The sequence below is a fragment of the Ursus maritimus genome, unplaced genomic scaffold (genome assembly GCF_017311325.1).
Source record: "Ursus maritimus isolate PB19 unplaced genomic scaffold, ASM1731132v1 scaffold_5, whole genome shotgun sequence".
Lineage (NCBI taxonomy): Eukaryota > Metazoa > Chordata > Mammalia > Carnivora > Ursidae > Ursus > Ursus maritimus.
In genome coordinates this window covers 8767114-8783238 of record NW_024426663.1, presented here as the reverse complement: position 1 = coordinate 8783238, position 16125 = coordinate 8767114, and the positions used below count along the sequence as shown (strand labels likewise).

The window sequence follows — 16125 nt, the reverse complement described above, 5'->3', positions numbered from 1 at the left end:
TGCCTTTTTAATTTTTCTCTCTTCCTTTGTTGAAATTGGTACTTTTTACTTATTTCTGTTAGCTTAAAAATTATATTTGATTTTATTGTTTGTTTTATCATTACCCCAGAGATGACAGTAGGCTTCTATGACTTACTAAAGTCGAATGTTTTCATACGTGGTGCTCTTACTCTTCCTGGACAATGCAAGGACTCTAGAAAAATACCATTCAAATGTTAACTTGCATAAGAATCATATGGAGTCTTGTTAAGAATGCAGATTCTGATTCATCATATCTGGGATAGGGACTAGGATTCTGCTTTCTAATAAGCTTCCAGTTCATGCCAATGCCTGCTATTCCCTAGACCATACATTTAGCAACAAGCCTTAAAGTCCTTGTAACATTTGCCTAGCCTGCAACTTATATGCTTTCATATTGCTTTTAATATTTTAATTTTGTATCTTTTAAGCTGTACAGTGCTATTTTTATTATTATTTTATGTAGGGAGTTTTTATTAGATTTATCATTAATTTGTCCTTTTTTGTTTTTTTTGTTTTGTTATGTTTCGTTTTAGTAGGCTCCACACCCAGCGTGGAGCCCAGTGAGGGGCTTGAACTCAAGACCCTGAGATCAAGAACGGAGCTGAAATCAAGTTGGGCACTTAACTGGCTGAGCCACCCAGGCACCCTTCATGTGCCCTTTAAATTACCTTTTATTCTTTCTGAAGTCCATAGGTTCCATTTAAGACCATTTTCCTTCTGTCTGAACAACTATATTAATTCTGTTAGTCTATTGGTGGTGAATTCCTTTCTGTCTGAAGATGTTTTTATTTCAACTTTTCTTTTTTTCTTTTTTTTTTTTTAAGGAAGGGAGGGTGTGGGGAGAGGCAGAAGAAGAGGGAGAATCTTAAGCAGGCTTCATGCCCAGCAGCAGAGCCTGACATGGGGCTCAGTCTCACAACCCTGAGATCATGATCTGAGCTGAAATCAAGCATTGGATTCTTAACCAACTGAGCCACCCAGGTGCCCCTCAACTTGACTTTATAGGATATTTTCACTTGGTATAGAGTTCTAGGATAACATTTATTTTCTTTCATTGCATTGAAGATATTGTTACACTATCTTCTAGCTTCCAGTGTTTCCCTTGAGAAGTCAGTTGTTGATCTTACTGTTGCACCTTTGAAGATAATCTTTCTGTTTTCTTTCTTTCTTTCTTTCTTTCTTTCTTTCTTTCTTTCTTTCTCCTCCTGGCCACTTTTAACATTTTTACTTTTGATTTTCAGCAGTTTTTCTGGTGTATGTTTAGATGTAGATTGCTTTTTTAAAACTGATCCTGCTAGTAGTTGATTAGGATTCTTGGATCTGTAGTTTCATTTTGGGAAGTTGTTTTTCTGGTTTTGATTTTTGTCTTTAAAGTAGCATTTGTTACCTTCTTCTGGGTCTCTAAATATATGTTTGTTAGTAATTTATCTTCTCTTATCCTTTTTTAAATTTTTCTTTCATCCTTTGGTCTCTATGCTTTATTATGGATAAAATTTTTTCACCAGTCTTCCAATTTACTAAATTTATCTCTGGCTGTATTTTATGTGCTTTTAATTCAGCCAGTGTAGTTTTTCAATTCTAAAATTTCTTTTTGCTATTTTAATATTTAATTTGTCATTTTTCAGTCATTTGCATTTTTTTATTTTTAGTGTTTTATCTTTTTGAACACAGGAAATTTCCTCATTTTTCAGGTGTTGTTTATTTTTATGTTCTTTGTTTTCTTTTTTAATTCCAATAAAGTTAACAGTGTTTTATTAGTTTCAGGTATACAATATAGAGATTCAGCAATTCTACACATTACTCAGTGCTCATCACGATTACGTGTAGTCTTAATCCCCATCACCTGTTTCACCCACCCCCCACCTACCTCACCTCTGGTAACCATCAGTTTGTTCTCTATAGTTAAGAGTGTTGTTTGATTTGTCACTTTCTTCTTCATTTGTTTCTTAAATTCCATGTATGAGTGAAATCATATGGTGTTTGTCTTTGACTTATTTCACTTAACACTATACTCTTTAGATCTATCCATGTTGCAAATGCCAAGATTGTATTCTTTTTTCATGGTTGAATAATATTCCTGTGTGTGTGTGGTGTGTGTGTGTGTGTGTGCGCATGCACGCACACACACACACCACATCTCCTTTATCTGGTCATTTATATGTATACACTTAGGCTGTTTCCATTATTTGGCTACTGTAAATAGCTGCAGTAGCCATAAAGGTGCATGTATCTTTTCAAATTAGTGTTTTCCTCATTTTTTAGTTTTTAGTAATTCTAATACCTAGAGTCTCTTTTGTTCTGTTTCTGTTGTGTATTACGCTTATTGACATTCATACTATCCTGTTTTCTTTTGTGCCTGAATATCCTGAATAATGGATGCATATTTGTTTGTGGAAATAAAGTTAGCTTAAGATTGTATTATCATCTTCCATTAAGGCGTTCTAAATTTGTTCCTGCCACGTGCCTGTCGACATAAAAATCTAAGATTGCCTTAATCCAATTTCACAACAGATCTTTGAAAGCCAACAGTTGACTTGAACCCAGTCTGCAGTTTGTTCATGGGTTGGTTTGCTTCTGATTCATCTCTCCTTTCTCAAACCCTAAATGCATGGTTTGCCAGAGTTCTACTTTCGGGAACCCTGGACTTCACTTTTGTCCCGTTAATCTAATAAGACTATTAAAGCTCTCTTCCACCTCTCTGCTATCTATTCAGAATCAATAAATGTCTCCAGTGCAAACATAGACCGAAATGCCAGGATCACGCTCTGAATCTCTGACCTATGAGTTTTGCTCCCACAATTCCTTACTATGTTATCTCTCAGATACCTTAAAGCAGAAATACAGAAATTATTTGCCCAGAATTCTTACTTTTCTTCAATGGTTAGATTGATCCAAACTAACTAGTTTATAATAAAAAAAAGTGAAATTCACTTTACTTACTTTAAAGAAACTTTCTTAATGGGATAAAATAACTTGTCATGCTAAATATCAAAACTGTAATTTGAAACTATGTTGTCATTGATGGATTTTGTTGACTTAGGAAAATCTCATCACAAAGGCATTAGCATGGTCGTTAAGAGGACAAGCGCTATAGCCAGACCACCTGTTTTTTTCTTCCCACTCTTGACAAACTATTGGTTTGATTTAAGGCAAGTTGCTTAACCTTGGGTTGTTGCATGTAAATATATGTTGAATGATTAGAACCATACTGAGTCAGCAATTTGTCCCTGTAAGTTAGAAATTTCATTGTAAGCTAGAGTACTTCTGCTAAATTTGCTATGTGAGTAATCTAATGATAACTAATCTTTACTATTTTTTTAACATGAAATTCTGAGATTTTTGCTTCTTTCTTGATCTTATTACTATATTTTGGGGACTATCTTAATTTATAATATGGTATTATTCTCCAGCTATTGGAAAATTTTGTATATTGTTCTCTTGGACAATTAGGCATAACTAGAGGTAAAATTTGTACTTTCCTCATTTGTAGCTTACTCCATCCGGAAGCATTTCTCTTATCAAATCAATGCATTTAATTAAAAACCCTGTGAAGACCTGTGACAAAGTTTATTCCTTGATACAAAGTTTGACTTCTCAAATCAGACATCGAATGGAAGATCCCAAATCATCAGGTAAATATTATGTGTTCCTTGGAACATGAAACAGATGACAGTTATTATCCAATTACTATAAACATTTTTAAATAAGATGCATCAATCTTAAGAAATTAAGCCTCATACTATTGTAGGTATGAGTTAACATACATTCAGCAGAAGAATAATAACTAGGTTATAGTTTCTTTTCTCTATGATAGCATGAAAAAGATAATAAAATATTGGTATTTAATTCTGTAGCATTGCCATATAGTTAGGCAGCAAATAGGCAGTATAATAAGAAACAAGCAATAGGAAAATGATCTGGGCTCTAACTCTGAGATTAGCTTTGTTATAAATTGGGCAATTTTGAAACCTAGGATTCTTTCTGGTAAAAATAAATCCTTTGAACTGTTTAATTTCTAAGGTTCCTTTCTGCTAAAGACTGTCTATTCTGTTAGTTCTGCGACTCTAGTAAGAATAGTACTTAAAATTCAGAATTGAAAATAGCCTAAAAGAGCTTTGTTATAATTGTTGTTCTTTTTCTTCTGATTATTGAAGTGTGTAACATAAAGAAAGGTCTTTTGTAGACCAAGTCCTAAGCCAATTATTTACATCTTTTATTTAAGTCTACAAAATATGTGGTTGCTAATGGTATATGCCTACGATAACGTTCCCTGCCTTCTTAACAGTTTCACCTCTGACATTTAAAAAAAGCTTCTAATTATCATCTTTTTAGTATACACCCTTAATCTGATTCTAAGTTTAATATGCTAAATATCTTATGTTGTTTTAGATATTCAGCTTTACCATAGTGAAACATTAGAGCTTATGCTACGTAGATGGTCCAAGTTGGAGAAAGACTTTAAAACAAAGAATGGAAGATATGACATAAGTAAAATCCCTGACATATATGACTGTATAAAATATGACGTCCAGCATAATGGTTCCTTGAAATTAGAAAATACAATGGAATTATATAGGCTTTCAAAGGCATTAGCAGATATTGTTATCCCTCAGGTGAGTAAATCTAGGAATCAGATTTCTTATAGTGTTCTGTAGATTCTTATAAATTGTCTGTCACTGGATAAAAGGTAGTTGCTTTTCATCTCTCTGTAAAATCCATAACTTTTAAGAGGAAAGTAAGTAATTATGAATTTATATTTTAAGCTTTTTATTTTATTAAATCATTACTTGATTTTCTAATAGTTTGATTATAGTGACTTTAAAATTTAAGAACTGATACTCCTAAGGAACAATAATATACTAACAAGACAACTGAAAACAGGATAGAATAAATCACTGAAATATTTATTGGCTGCTTATTACGTACCTACCAATTCTGTGCTATGAAAGTATGTGAGGAGTGGGAGAAAATGGTAGGTTGGCCCTATGTAAAATTTGCAAGTCTTTTTACTTTATGTGCAGGTATTTTGAAAAAAAAATTTTTTTTTGAGAGAGAGCAGGGAGGGAGGGCCAGAGAGAGAATCTTAAGCAGGCTTCACACCCAATGTGAAGCTTGACGTGGGGCTCAATCTCATGACCATGGGATCATGACCTGAGCCAAAATCAAGAGTCGGATGCTTAATTGCCACCCAGGCGCCCCTTGAAAAAATTATTTAGAGGTCAAGGTGTAAGTTGTTATTGGAAGGGTGCAAGTCTTGGGTCTTTTCATTTATAGGAGAATAAAATAAAGGTGTAACCAGAATTCAAATAATTGAAATGTAATTAGGCAGAGAACCAGATCGGTAACAAAGAGGCAATTGATAAGACAAGTGAGATACAGGATATGTTAGCAGAAAATGGTTCCAGATTCTCTGAGCTGAAATTCAGAATTGGACGCTTAACTGACTGAGCCACCCAGGTGCCCCTAAATTTTTCCTAACTTTGGGACCTGTTTTCAACTCAATGACTAAAGATTATTTGGATATTATAAAGAGGAGATTGGAGTAGATCAGACTTTCCACATATGAACCAAAGTTAAACAGCAGGAAAAAATGGAATACATGAAAAATATCAAGATGCTGAACAAAAGTAGCCTTACTTTAAAATACATATAAAAATGGTTAAAATAGTATCAGTATCCCTTAATATTCATAGAAAGTTCAGGAAAAACTACAGACTTTGAAAAACTGGGAATTCAGACAGTACACAATTTACCTATAATTATTTGTGTACATGTTAAAGATGAGCTTATTCTTTCAGCCTGAGAGAACACTACTTATTTGTTTGGTGAGATGTATAATGTAGACAATCTTAGGTATATTGTATGATTCAGTGATTTGCAAAATGAATTCTTAAAAAAGAAGATAAAAATATCTCACATATCAAGAATGTATCTTTAGGCCTCTTAGGAAACACTGATTTAGCAAACAAAGAATTATTATCTGACAACTTCTTTTTACTAAATGGAAGAGAGCTTTTATTCTGCAAAAGAAATTTAGGGCACCTGGGTGGCTCAGTCCGTCAAGCGTCCAACTCTGGATTTCTGCTCAGGTCATGATCTCAGGGTCCTGGGATCAGGTTCAGTGTTGGACTCCTCGATCAGTGGGGAGTCTGCTTGTCTCCCTCTTCCTTTGCCCCTCTACCCAAGCGCATGTTCTCTCTCTCTTTCTCTCTCTGAAATAAATAAATAACTCTTTAAAAAAAACAAAAGAGAAATTTAATTTTACAGAATACAAAGTTTTATAACAGGTAAGATATTTGAAGATTATCAGAATGAACACACTAAATTCTGCATAACTCAGTTTTAGCACAATGTATAGACAGTCATTGAGCTAACACTGGTTTGATAATAACTGAAGTTACTAAGTCAGACTTATCTTTGTTACGAAATTCAAGATAGAAAGTTTATCCAGATTTTTCTTAACTATTCCGAGAAGAATGGTCACCGGTTTGTTTGTTTAATATTTTATTTATTCATTTGAGAAAAAGAGAGTGAGAGAGCACATGAACAAGGGAGGAGAAGCAGAAGGAGAGGGAGAAAGATACACCCCGGTGTGCAGGGAGCCCAACGTGGGGCTCGATCCCAGGACCCTGAGATCATGACCCGAGCCGAAGGCAGATGCTTAACCGAATGAGCCACCCAGGCGCTCTGGAGTGGTTGCTGTTAATTCTGCTAACCGTATAATTAGTTTGCATTGGAAGTATAAGTAAGACCTACTTTTTTTTTTCATTGTTTTGGATTGCTTTGACGTTAGTCCAGGCTCAGTGCATATGAGTTATACTCATTCTTTCAATGAAGATTATTTAAAAGTATGCTTTTTAACAGGTAAACTGTTAATATAAGACAGTCTTAAATATTTAGGGTGACTATATGCATCCTTCAGAGTAGGCTTTCAGTATATCTAAACTTAGCACCTCAGTGACTAAATACACAAATGATTTGTTGGCATAATCATGTCTATTTTGTTACATGGCTTATTTAATCTCATGTCTCTTCTCTCTCAGTTCTGTATACTAAACCTTCTAGAATTGGGAATGAAAGGTTGGTTTCTAAGAGTTGGGCTTTAGAAGATACTCAAGAATTAATAGGGTTTTAGATGTTAATTTCTCCTATGTATCGTGTATGTATTTCAGGTATATTGCTCATATCACTGAAGAAACTTCTTACCATCTCCTTGTAACTTTAATATTTATAATAAATTTTTTAAAGTACCGTAATTAGAAGGATCAGTAAAAATGAGAATGGGTTGGGAAGATTTGAAACATCATTTATATCTTTTAAAGTAATTTGTCATGCTCAACTGATCTGTCTTTATTAGAATAATTGTCTTTGGATGAAGTTAGGTTAGATCTCAATAGTCTGAGAACTTATTTGAAGAAATCTCCAAAATTTCTTTCTTGGATAAATTATTTATCTTTCAAATCTTTGGACTCTTCAGAAAACATTTTGCCCAAGCTTACAAGAATCAGTCTTATTTTTGGTAAATTCATAATTATATTTTGTAAAGTTATAACTTTAAAAGCAGAGGTTTTTTTTTTACTTCTTTCCTGCGGTTCTGAGATTATAGCTTGAGAAGAGGACAGCTTTTGGTTTACCTCTCTAACTTTTTGGTTTGATATTCCTTATTGTGGCAGAACCTTGGGATTTATTCTTTTTTAATGGAGTGTTGAATTCAATCCAGTAAATATTATTTTGCTTTGTTACTTTAGCCTTCATAAATCCAGAACTATGGACAAAATTCAGGCATTTTCAGTCACTTAACAAACTAAAAATTATAAATATATTTATGGTAATTGCAATGAAACTATAGTTTATAATGGAAAAAATGAAAATTTTGCTTACTTAGTTCTTAAGGAAACAGAATATTTCAAGCTTAGAGACTTGATGATTAGTCAAATAATGTAAAATTCTGACTTGTTTAGAATATGCTAATTTAGATTTAGAGAATATCACTCTCTGTGCAAGAAAAATGGGTATATGCTCTGGAGTACCTCCAAGTGTTCTTATGCCTCTAAAAATGTATTTCTGTGCTTACATTGAATTACTTAATTCTTATATCTATGCTGTGTGACATATAATTCTAATCATAACTAAGCTTAAATATAACAAACATAATTTATTACTTTTATTCATTTTAACAGTTAAACTAATTTTAATTATTGTAGGTAATTTTGTTGTGATAGAATTAACTTCCTACTTTTTAACCAGTCTAAATTTTCATAAGATAAAGGCCCTGGCTTAAAAATGATACTTTAAAATAGTCATAATGTTATGGCAGTAGATAAGGACCTCTCAAGACTCAATTTGGTATTCAGGTTCTCTTAACTGAGATCACATTGATGAAAGTTGGAAGACAATTTGTTTAGTTATTTATGGATTATGAAATGCAGAGGACTGTTAATAATAGCATTTGCTATATGAAGTCCATTGATACTCTCATTAAATATAACCACATAATAAGCTTTCAGATAGCCTCATCTGGTATTTTAATTAGTTCTATTTATGGCAGAAATATTGTAATTACACATGAGAACTGGGATATCTAACAATTAATTATTTGATCCTAGTTGGTGGTGGCAGATGAACAAATATGTCAATGTGTGTTAAAGGGAAAAATTTCTTTATTACAAAGTTAATATATCTGTGTAAAATTAGAAAATGTAGAAATAGCAAAAAAAAAAAAAAAAAGGTCACTGTGATATTACCGAGAGAAAAACATTTTAATGTTTTAGAAAATTCTTAAAGGATTTGTCTCTTAAATTCATGAAGATACAGTTTTTCTCATACATATAACAAATGTAGTCTTTGCAAATGTGGAAGGAAAAGCATACTGTTTTACAACCTGATTTTTTCCCCTTCACTTAGCACCAAGAACTTCTTTCCATATCATTAAAGCTATATACATCATTATTTCTAATGGCTATTGGTATGAGGTAATAATAATTTACTTAACCAATTTTCATATTTGGGAATCTGGACTCTTCATTTCTTTCACTCTCTTTACACATGTCTTTACATGTACTCAAGACTATTTTTGTAGCTCCAGAAATCTTTTACCAGTTTTCTTCCAATTAAACAGTATAAGAGCGCCTGTTTCCTCATACCTTGCTAATGACACACAAAAAATTTCACCTAATGATTTTTAGTTCCGTTGTTTTCCTTTTATTTACACATACACAATTACATATGTATCTTTTTTGCATACTCCGTTCCCAGTCATTATGTTGACAAGATTATTGAACCAACCAAGTTTTAGTTTATGGTATCGAACCCCAAGAAGTTCTGTTTTCATGGGCCTTCCATCTGTAATCAGTCAGGCTTTTCTTTGACAGTTTTCAGATCTATTATCCATATAGAATTTTTGCTACTTGGGAAGGACCTGACAGCAAGAAGTAACCTTTAAATTCAGATATCCTAGGATGAACTTGGAGAGAGTGGGTATGCCTGTTTATTCCCTCCTCCTCTCTACTCTCTCCTTTCTGTCTCTGTCCCTCCCTCTCCACTTTCTGCTTTCTTCCTCTTTCTCCCTTTTTTCCATCTACACACATATCACAGCTTTTTGTCTTTACACATCAGATCATTTTCTAATCTGCTTCTTTGAACTGTAATATTTATTAGCATTATTATTACGATTATGTTTTCTTAACACTTCATATTGTAATTCCTCATCGTAAGTTTAATTAACTCATAATTATTATTGAAGTCATTAAATTTGATGATTTCATTACATTTTTTGCTCACCACTAGCTAAGTCTTAAAAAGCATTAGCCAAAGGCTTTTTAAATGATTTGTTAGCCCTTTTAATCTTTGATATTTGAATAAACAAAATCTCATGGTTTCACTTATATTTCTTTTCATAGGTTTATTGACTGTTTTTCTGTGCTTTAGTGTTTATGTCCTTAATCCATCTTTCTTTTAGAATTGTTTCTACGTTTAAAACCTTATGATTGAGTTGAACTACTATCTATAACGATTACATTCATTCATTCATCCTCCCCTCTTCAGAAATTATTTGCTTTTTAGTTCTACCAAAAAAATCTTTCCAATTATGCTTAAAAATTTTAAGACCGTATACTTGCAGTTGCAAAAAATGTAAACTTGGAAATTTGTAATGTTAAAAAAAAAGTTTAATAAAGGCATTTGTCTCTTACTAGAATGTTTTAACTAAGCAGTGCATTTGTTAGAGTGCTTTGTCATTATACCCTTTTTCTAATATCATGTATTTTCTGCTCAGGAATATGGTATAACTAAAGCTGAAAAACTGGAGATTGCCAAAGGCTACTGTACTCCTCTAGTTAGAAAAATTCGCTCAGACCTCCAGAGGACACAAGATGATGACACTGTAAATAAACTCCACCCTGTGTAAGAGACTATACTGGTATTTAAATCTATAGCCATCTGTTTTTGCATACTTCAAATCTAATGTTCCTATGAAGAAATCAGGAATGTGTTACTCAACTGAGCAAATAAGGATTACTTAGGTATTCCTAACAGTTAACTTCCAACCAGGGTTCTTTAGGGCTCCAAACTGAGGAAAAACTGAGATGAAAGGGGATATGTGTCATCTTCCACATGGGATCATCAGTGTGTAACCTATTCAGCAGCGTAAATATCTATGAGCTTCTTTAGGGCTATGACCTTTGTCATTGCTATTAGAGGAGCTAAAATGACCTATTTACAGTGAATCCGACTAATATTAACTCTTTTTTAACTAATCTCAGAGGTCGCAGTTAGTTCTGGTTAATCTTCATGTTAGAGGAATATCTACAAAGATAGTTCCTCAGTTGTGGTTGGAAGAGGGGTAGATTTACTTATTACGGTCTTTTACTTCTAGTAAGATTAAATTCCATTTTACAAAATAATTTCAATACTTAAGGTTTGACTAGATGGTTTTGTTCTAACATTGTCTGCTACTAACTTTAGGTATTCCAGAGGTGTTCTGTCTCCTGAACGTCATGTCCGTACCAGGTTATATTTTACCAGTGAAAGTCATGTACATTCTTTACTATCTATGCTTCGCTATGGTGCCTTATGCAATGTAAGTAGAATAAGTTACTCCAATCTACTTAACAAATATGGTTCCTTGAATTTGTAATCAAATCACTAGCACCAGTTTTTATTGTACAATTTCAGTAATTGATCATTAGCCATCATTTGTCAGGGGTCTAATGTATACCAAGCAGTGTGCTAGATCTTGGCAATAAAGACGTGTTCTCTTCCTTCTGGAGAAGTTTAACCAAACAATAACGTAAAATATTTTAGGTAATGTTATAGGCTGGTGGTAATGAGATAAAGAGAAGCTGATAAATTTGAGTTTTGGGGGGTTTAGAATGAACTTGGTCTTTGGTTGGATATTGTGCCTCTCATCTATTGTTAGTAGTGAGTCATACCAAAATTTGGCCTAATACAACCATAGTTACTTTTACCTCCCACAGTTTAAAGGATTGACTGTGATATACTTAGGTGGTTTCCCTTTGGGTCTCTGATGAGGTTGCAGTTAGGCAGTGGCTGGGGCTTGAATTATCTCAGAGCTTTCCTCTCATGTCTGGTGCTTGATGCTGTATGTTGGCTAGAACTTCAGCTGGGATTGTTGACCAGAATACCTACACCTGGCCTCTTCGTGTGACCTGCTTGCTTCCTCAAAACATGGTAGCTGAGTTCCAAGATTGAGTTTCATAATGGAACAAGGTGCAAGTGCAAGACTTTTTTGTGATCTAACTTATGAAGTAACATAATATCACTGCTACTGAGCTGTATTGGTTGAGGCAGTCACAGAGGTTCATCCAGGTTCAAGGGATGGGGAAATAGATCTACATTATTACATGTGTGATGTGTCACTGTCACATTATAAGATGAGTACTTGAGATTGGATACAATGTGGTGGCCATCTTTGGAAAATAGGATCTGTCACAATATATCTGTTGGCTACACAATCCATATTTCTCTCATATGCAAAATTCACATAACCTCTAGTCCAGTATTACCCATCTTATTTTATTACATCATAAACTTGACATCCCAGGTTTCTTCATCTAAGTCAAGTCCAGATGTGGATGGGGCTCCTTGGACACAACTCCTTGAGTGCTCAAGAGCATTCAAACTTAATTCAAATACCTATGAACTGAAGAGACCAACTACCTACAGGGGTGGGTTAGGCATAAGATAACTGCTGTAGATAAACTTTTCAAAAGTGGGTGAAATAGAAGGTACACTGTAGTCACTGGTCCGTAGCAATTTTGAAATCTACCCAGGTCCATGTTGCCCATTCTTTAATTAGGGCTCTGTCATACTACCAGGCAGTTGTTTCCAATGGCTCATGGCTTCATAATTTGGGTTCTTGATTGTTTCATCTGGGTCATCCCTCCTTTAAAAAAAAAAGTAGCTCATGTTTGCAGTTGAGTAGTTTTCTTTAACCTGCTTCCTACCCAAAGAAGTTGGGGTTCCAAAGGTCTGTTTATTTTTAGTTCAGAGTGGTATAATTTAAAAAACAAAACAAAGTGGAGTAATTTAGAATATACTGTATTAAACACATCAAACCCAAAGATCTCTTAAGGATAAGCCCTTTACTACCTTGGTTTCCCTATGTGGCTACTGAGCATCTGAGAGACATACTCCTAAGATCCTGAGAAAGTTGTGTGTTTCTTTGGAAGATCTGTGAAGCACCTTATTACATCTTTTGGAGGTCTTAGCAATGTTTTTTATAATCGCACCATGTTTTCATGGCAGAGTCTTGTGTTCCCTTCTTCTCGAAAGGCAGTTGTTAATTACAGCGATCGTTTGGTCCCTAAAAAGGCTGGGAATGAGAAACAGTTTTATTTTTGGACCCAGCAAGCTTCTCTGTAATTGAGAGTTTCCCAGTAGCTTATCTCTCTCCTTGTTTATCACAGGCAGTGAGAAGAATCTTGGTGACATGTTCAGTACTTGTCCTAGAAATCTCCAGAACTAGTTCATTAGATACACTTTTTATTTATTTTCCACTGTCTACAGGCTAGTGTTTCTACACTTTATGCCACTACATAACAGAAGTTCATTTTCCTGTAGTTTCCAGTAACATTTTTCTTACCTTAAATAATCCCTCACCAGCAACCTCCTCCAGCCTGTTAGGCTTTCACTAACACTCTCCTTGAGACCCTTCCAGTGCTCACAGGTATGGACAGTGAGAAGGAAAAGAGAGTCAAGAAAGATTCCCATATCTCTAATGTAGGTAATTTGGCAGATGATCCTACTATTCACTGACAAGAGTAAACTTGGAAAGAAGATCAGGTCTAAAGAAGGAAAGTAATGAGTTTAGTTTTAGACAGCTTGAGTATGTTCGTACGTGAGGATAGAAGTTTGGGTTAAAGGTATAGAGTTAGGAAGCCAACATACTAATGACAGCTAAGGTGGTAGCTAGTAATAAGATTCCCAAGGAGTTTGCATTAGAAATGACAAAGAAAATGACATTGTAGGAATTGGCAATGGAAGTGATCATGTACAAAAGAGACTTAGAAATTTTAATATCTTGTTTGTCAATATACCCAGACCATAGATTACCTAGAATACAATGTCACTCCATTATATAACAAAAGTATATTTTCATCCATCTCTCAAATAGCAAAAAATAAGAATTTTCCTTCAATTTTCTGTGTATATATTGGTGTACACATCCATATGCATCTGTTAACAAAGTGGTTCTTAAAAGAAAATTCAGTTTTGTTTTACCTTTTTAATAAAAGGCAGTTAGATATATAATGAAGATTTCTTACATCTCTTGGTTCTTAATTTTATTATTAGCCTTGATGCATAGTTAATATTAAAGTTACCCTAAAGTTATTTCAGTCCTCTGTTCTCATCAAATTTTCTAATTCATATGTTCTTCCCTCTTGTTTCATTTTCTTCTTTGTCCCATTAAGGAATAGCAAAGTGACATCCCTTGCATACATATGTGCAGTAGTTGAGCTTTAATAAGAGAAATCATAAAAAAAAAAATGACGCTTAATTAACAAGTCAAGAACTTACATATCCAATAGTAATGATGGCATTGTTTGTTTTGGGGGAGGAGAACTACATCTCTTACGTGGTTCCTTTTTGACTCTTACACTTATTTAGAAGGTGAAAGAAGTATGGAAGATACAGGAGCCGATAGAACAAGCCTATGGAGCATTATAGTGAGCAGTGGATGAAATGGCAACAGATGAGGTTGGAGAGCGAGTGCCTTGAGAATCCTAAGGGGATTAGGAAGCCATTTTTTAGCAGGGAAGTAAATGGCTTTGGTTGCTTGTGGACCGCAGATAGTTTGGAGTAGATAGGCAGAAAACAGTTAGGAAGCTCTCTCGCAGTGATCTGAAGAAAGACAGAATTTAGACTACGGGAGCGGGAGTAGAACTAGAGCTTCTTGAGTATATATTGCATTCAGCTACATTTTTCTTTTTTATTTTTTTAATAATATACGTTTAATAATAGCATATGTTATAGAAGTAGTTTTTATGAATTTGCAAGGCATTCTTGTTATTTGTCAAACAGTTTAAATATGTGTAAGATTTTACTGTCAAAAGAAAGGCAGACTGCCACGTGCAGTGCCTCATTTGGACGTTCAGCTACATTTTTAAAACAGAAGCTGAACACAACTCCATTCTTTTAAAAATCTGCTCCAGGATTTCAAAAAAAAATTTTTTCACAGTAAATACATGTAGTGTCTTTAATATCAATATGACGTCCCATTTTCTATTTTAAAAAGTTAGTTTATTTGAACTGTGATTCATTATTGCAGCTCATGTTACCTTCGTAAGACCCTCTAACTAGTATACTTAAAACTTTGTTCAGTCTGTCCCCAGTTGAAATTTTTTATTTTTCAGTATGAACTGGGTAAAATCTAGCTCTCCGTAATAGAATTTTTCAAAAGGTATTTGTTAAGGAAACAAGATTATAAGTAAGATTTCAGGGAATATATTTAATAAGCCTTAATTAAAAAAAAAAGATTTTTATGGATTCTTTCATTTTAATTGTGTTCAGAAAGATGCTACTAAATATTATCTGATTTCATATGTCCATTAGAACAGACCTAGCAGGACCTATAACTGCAACACTGAATTAGAGATTATTAGATGGTGTTCTTATTAATATAGGAGCACAAAGTCTAATACATCTTTTCACCTATTGAAAATTTTTAGTATTTAATTTAAATCCATTATTTATGGTAATTCACATTTACTGAAACTCAAATGCTATGCCAATATTTTCCCTTACCAATTTTGAAAAAATGCATATACATCTTTGCACATATCCCTCCCCCAAATACACAGGCAGACATAGGCAAACACACAGATGCAGTTTTTTCTCTGGAGTGTTGCTTAAGTTGGGAGTAGCTGCTTTAGTGGCTTGGCATTAGAGCATTTAGAGGTGTGGATAGTCATTTATTAAAATGATGCTAAGCACACATGGAAGAATATAAATTATATGACTTATATTTAACTTTACTCTTCTAGAAACTTAAAAAGGGGAATGCTTCCTCAGAGATATGTAATGTCTAAATTTGGAAAGGAATACGTGCTGGTTTTGGAGGGTTTTTTTTGTTTTTTGTTTTTTTTTTAATAAGTAATCAACATGTGGTCTTGTAAGTTTAGGCTTTTGTGTGTCAAATTTCATTTTTTAAAACAATACACATTTTATAAAGTCCAAAATACTGTATACTCCTTACTATATGCAAAAAATTGTTGTATGCATTTATTTCTAAAGTTTATGACATAGGAAATGAAGGGAAGGTATCTGTCGTGTAGACCCTGTTGCCCACTGACTGTAGACTTTGTACGTTGAGCAGTTTTACCTTTTCAGATAGACTTTTCTACTTTGAATGCTTGTAGTACATATGCTTTAGGATTCCTTTCTGTTCTGATGCTATGTGATTATATGTTTAAAGAGCAATGATTATCTAGATGAAGATGGAGGAGTGATGAAGGAGATGGTACGATTGATAGAACTTACATACGCCACCTCCTGCTGATTATTTTAAATACTACTGCAGTATAACGAGGTATATTTACCAATAAGCCTGTATTACATACATTGACTATATGATAATGGGAAAAA

General features: G+C 33.8%; 1 protein-coding gene across 17 annotated transcripts in view; it reads left to right on the top strand.

Moving 5' to 3' along the window:
• The window catches only part of PPIP5K2 (diphosphoinositol pentakisphosphate kinase 2), a 69265-nt gene that overhangs the window by 28493 nt on the left and 24647 nt on the right, over positions 1-16125 (top strand). For all 17 annotated transcript variants that reach the window (XM_040622013.1, XM_040622010.1, XM_040622007.1 and 14 more), the window contains exons 18-21: positions 3512-3653; positions 4411-4634; positions 10295-10422; positions 10984-11098. In XM_040622013.1, the coding sequence (XP_040477947.1) occupies positions 3512-3653; positions 4411-4634; positions 10295-10422; positions 10984-11098 (609 nt within the window). The remainder of the gene's footprint in view (positions 1-3511; positions 3654-4410; positions 4635-10294; positions 10423-10983; positions 11099-16125) is intronic.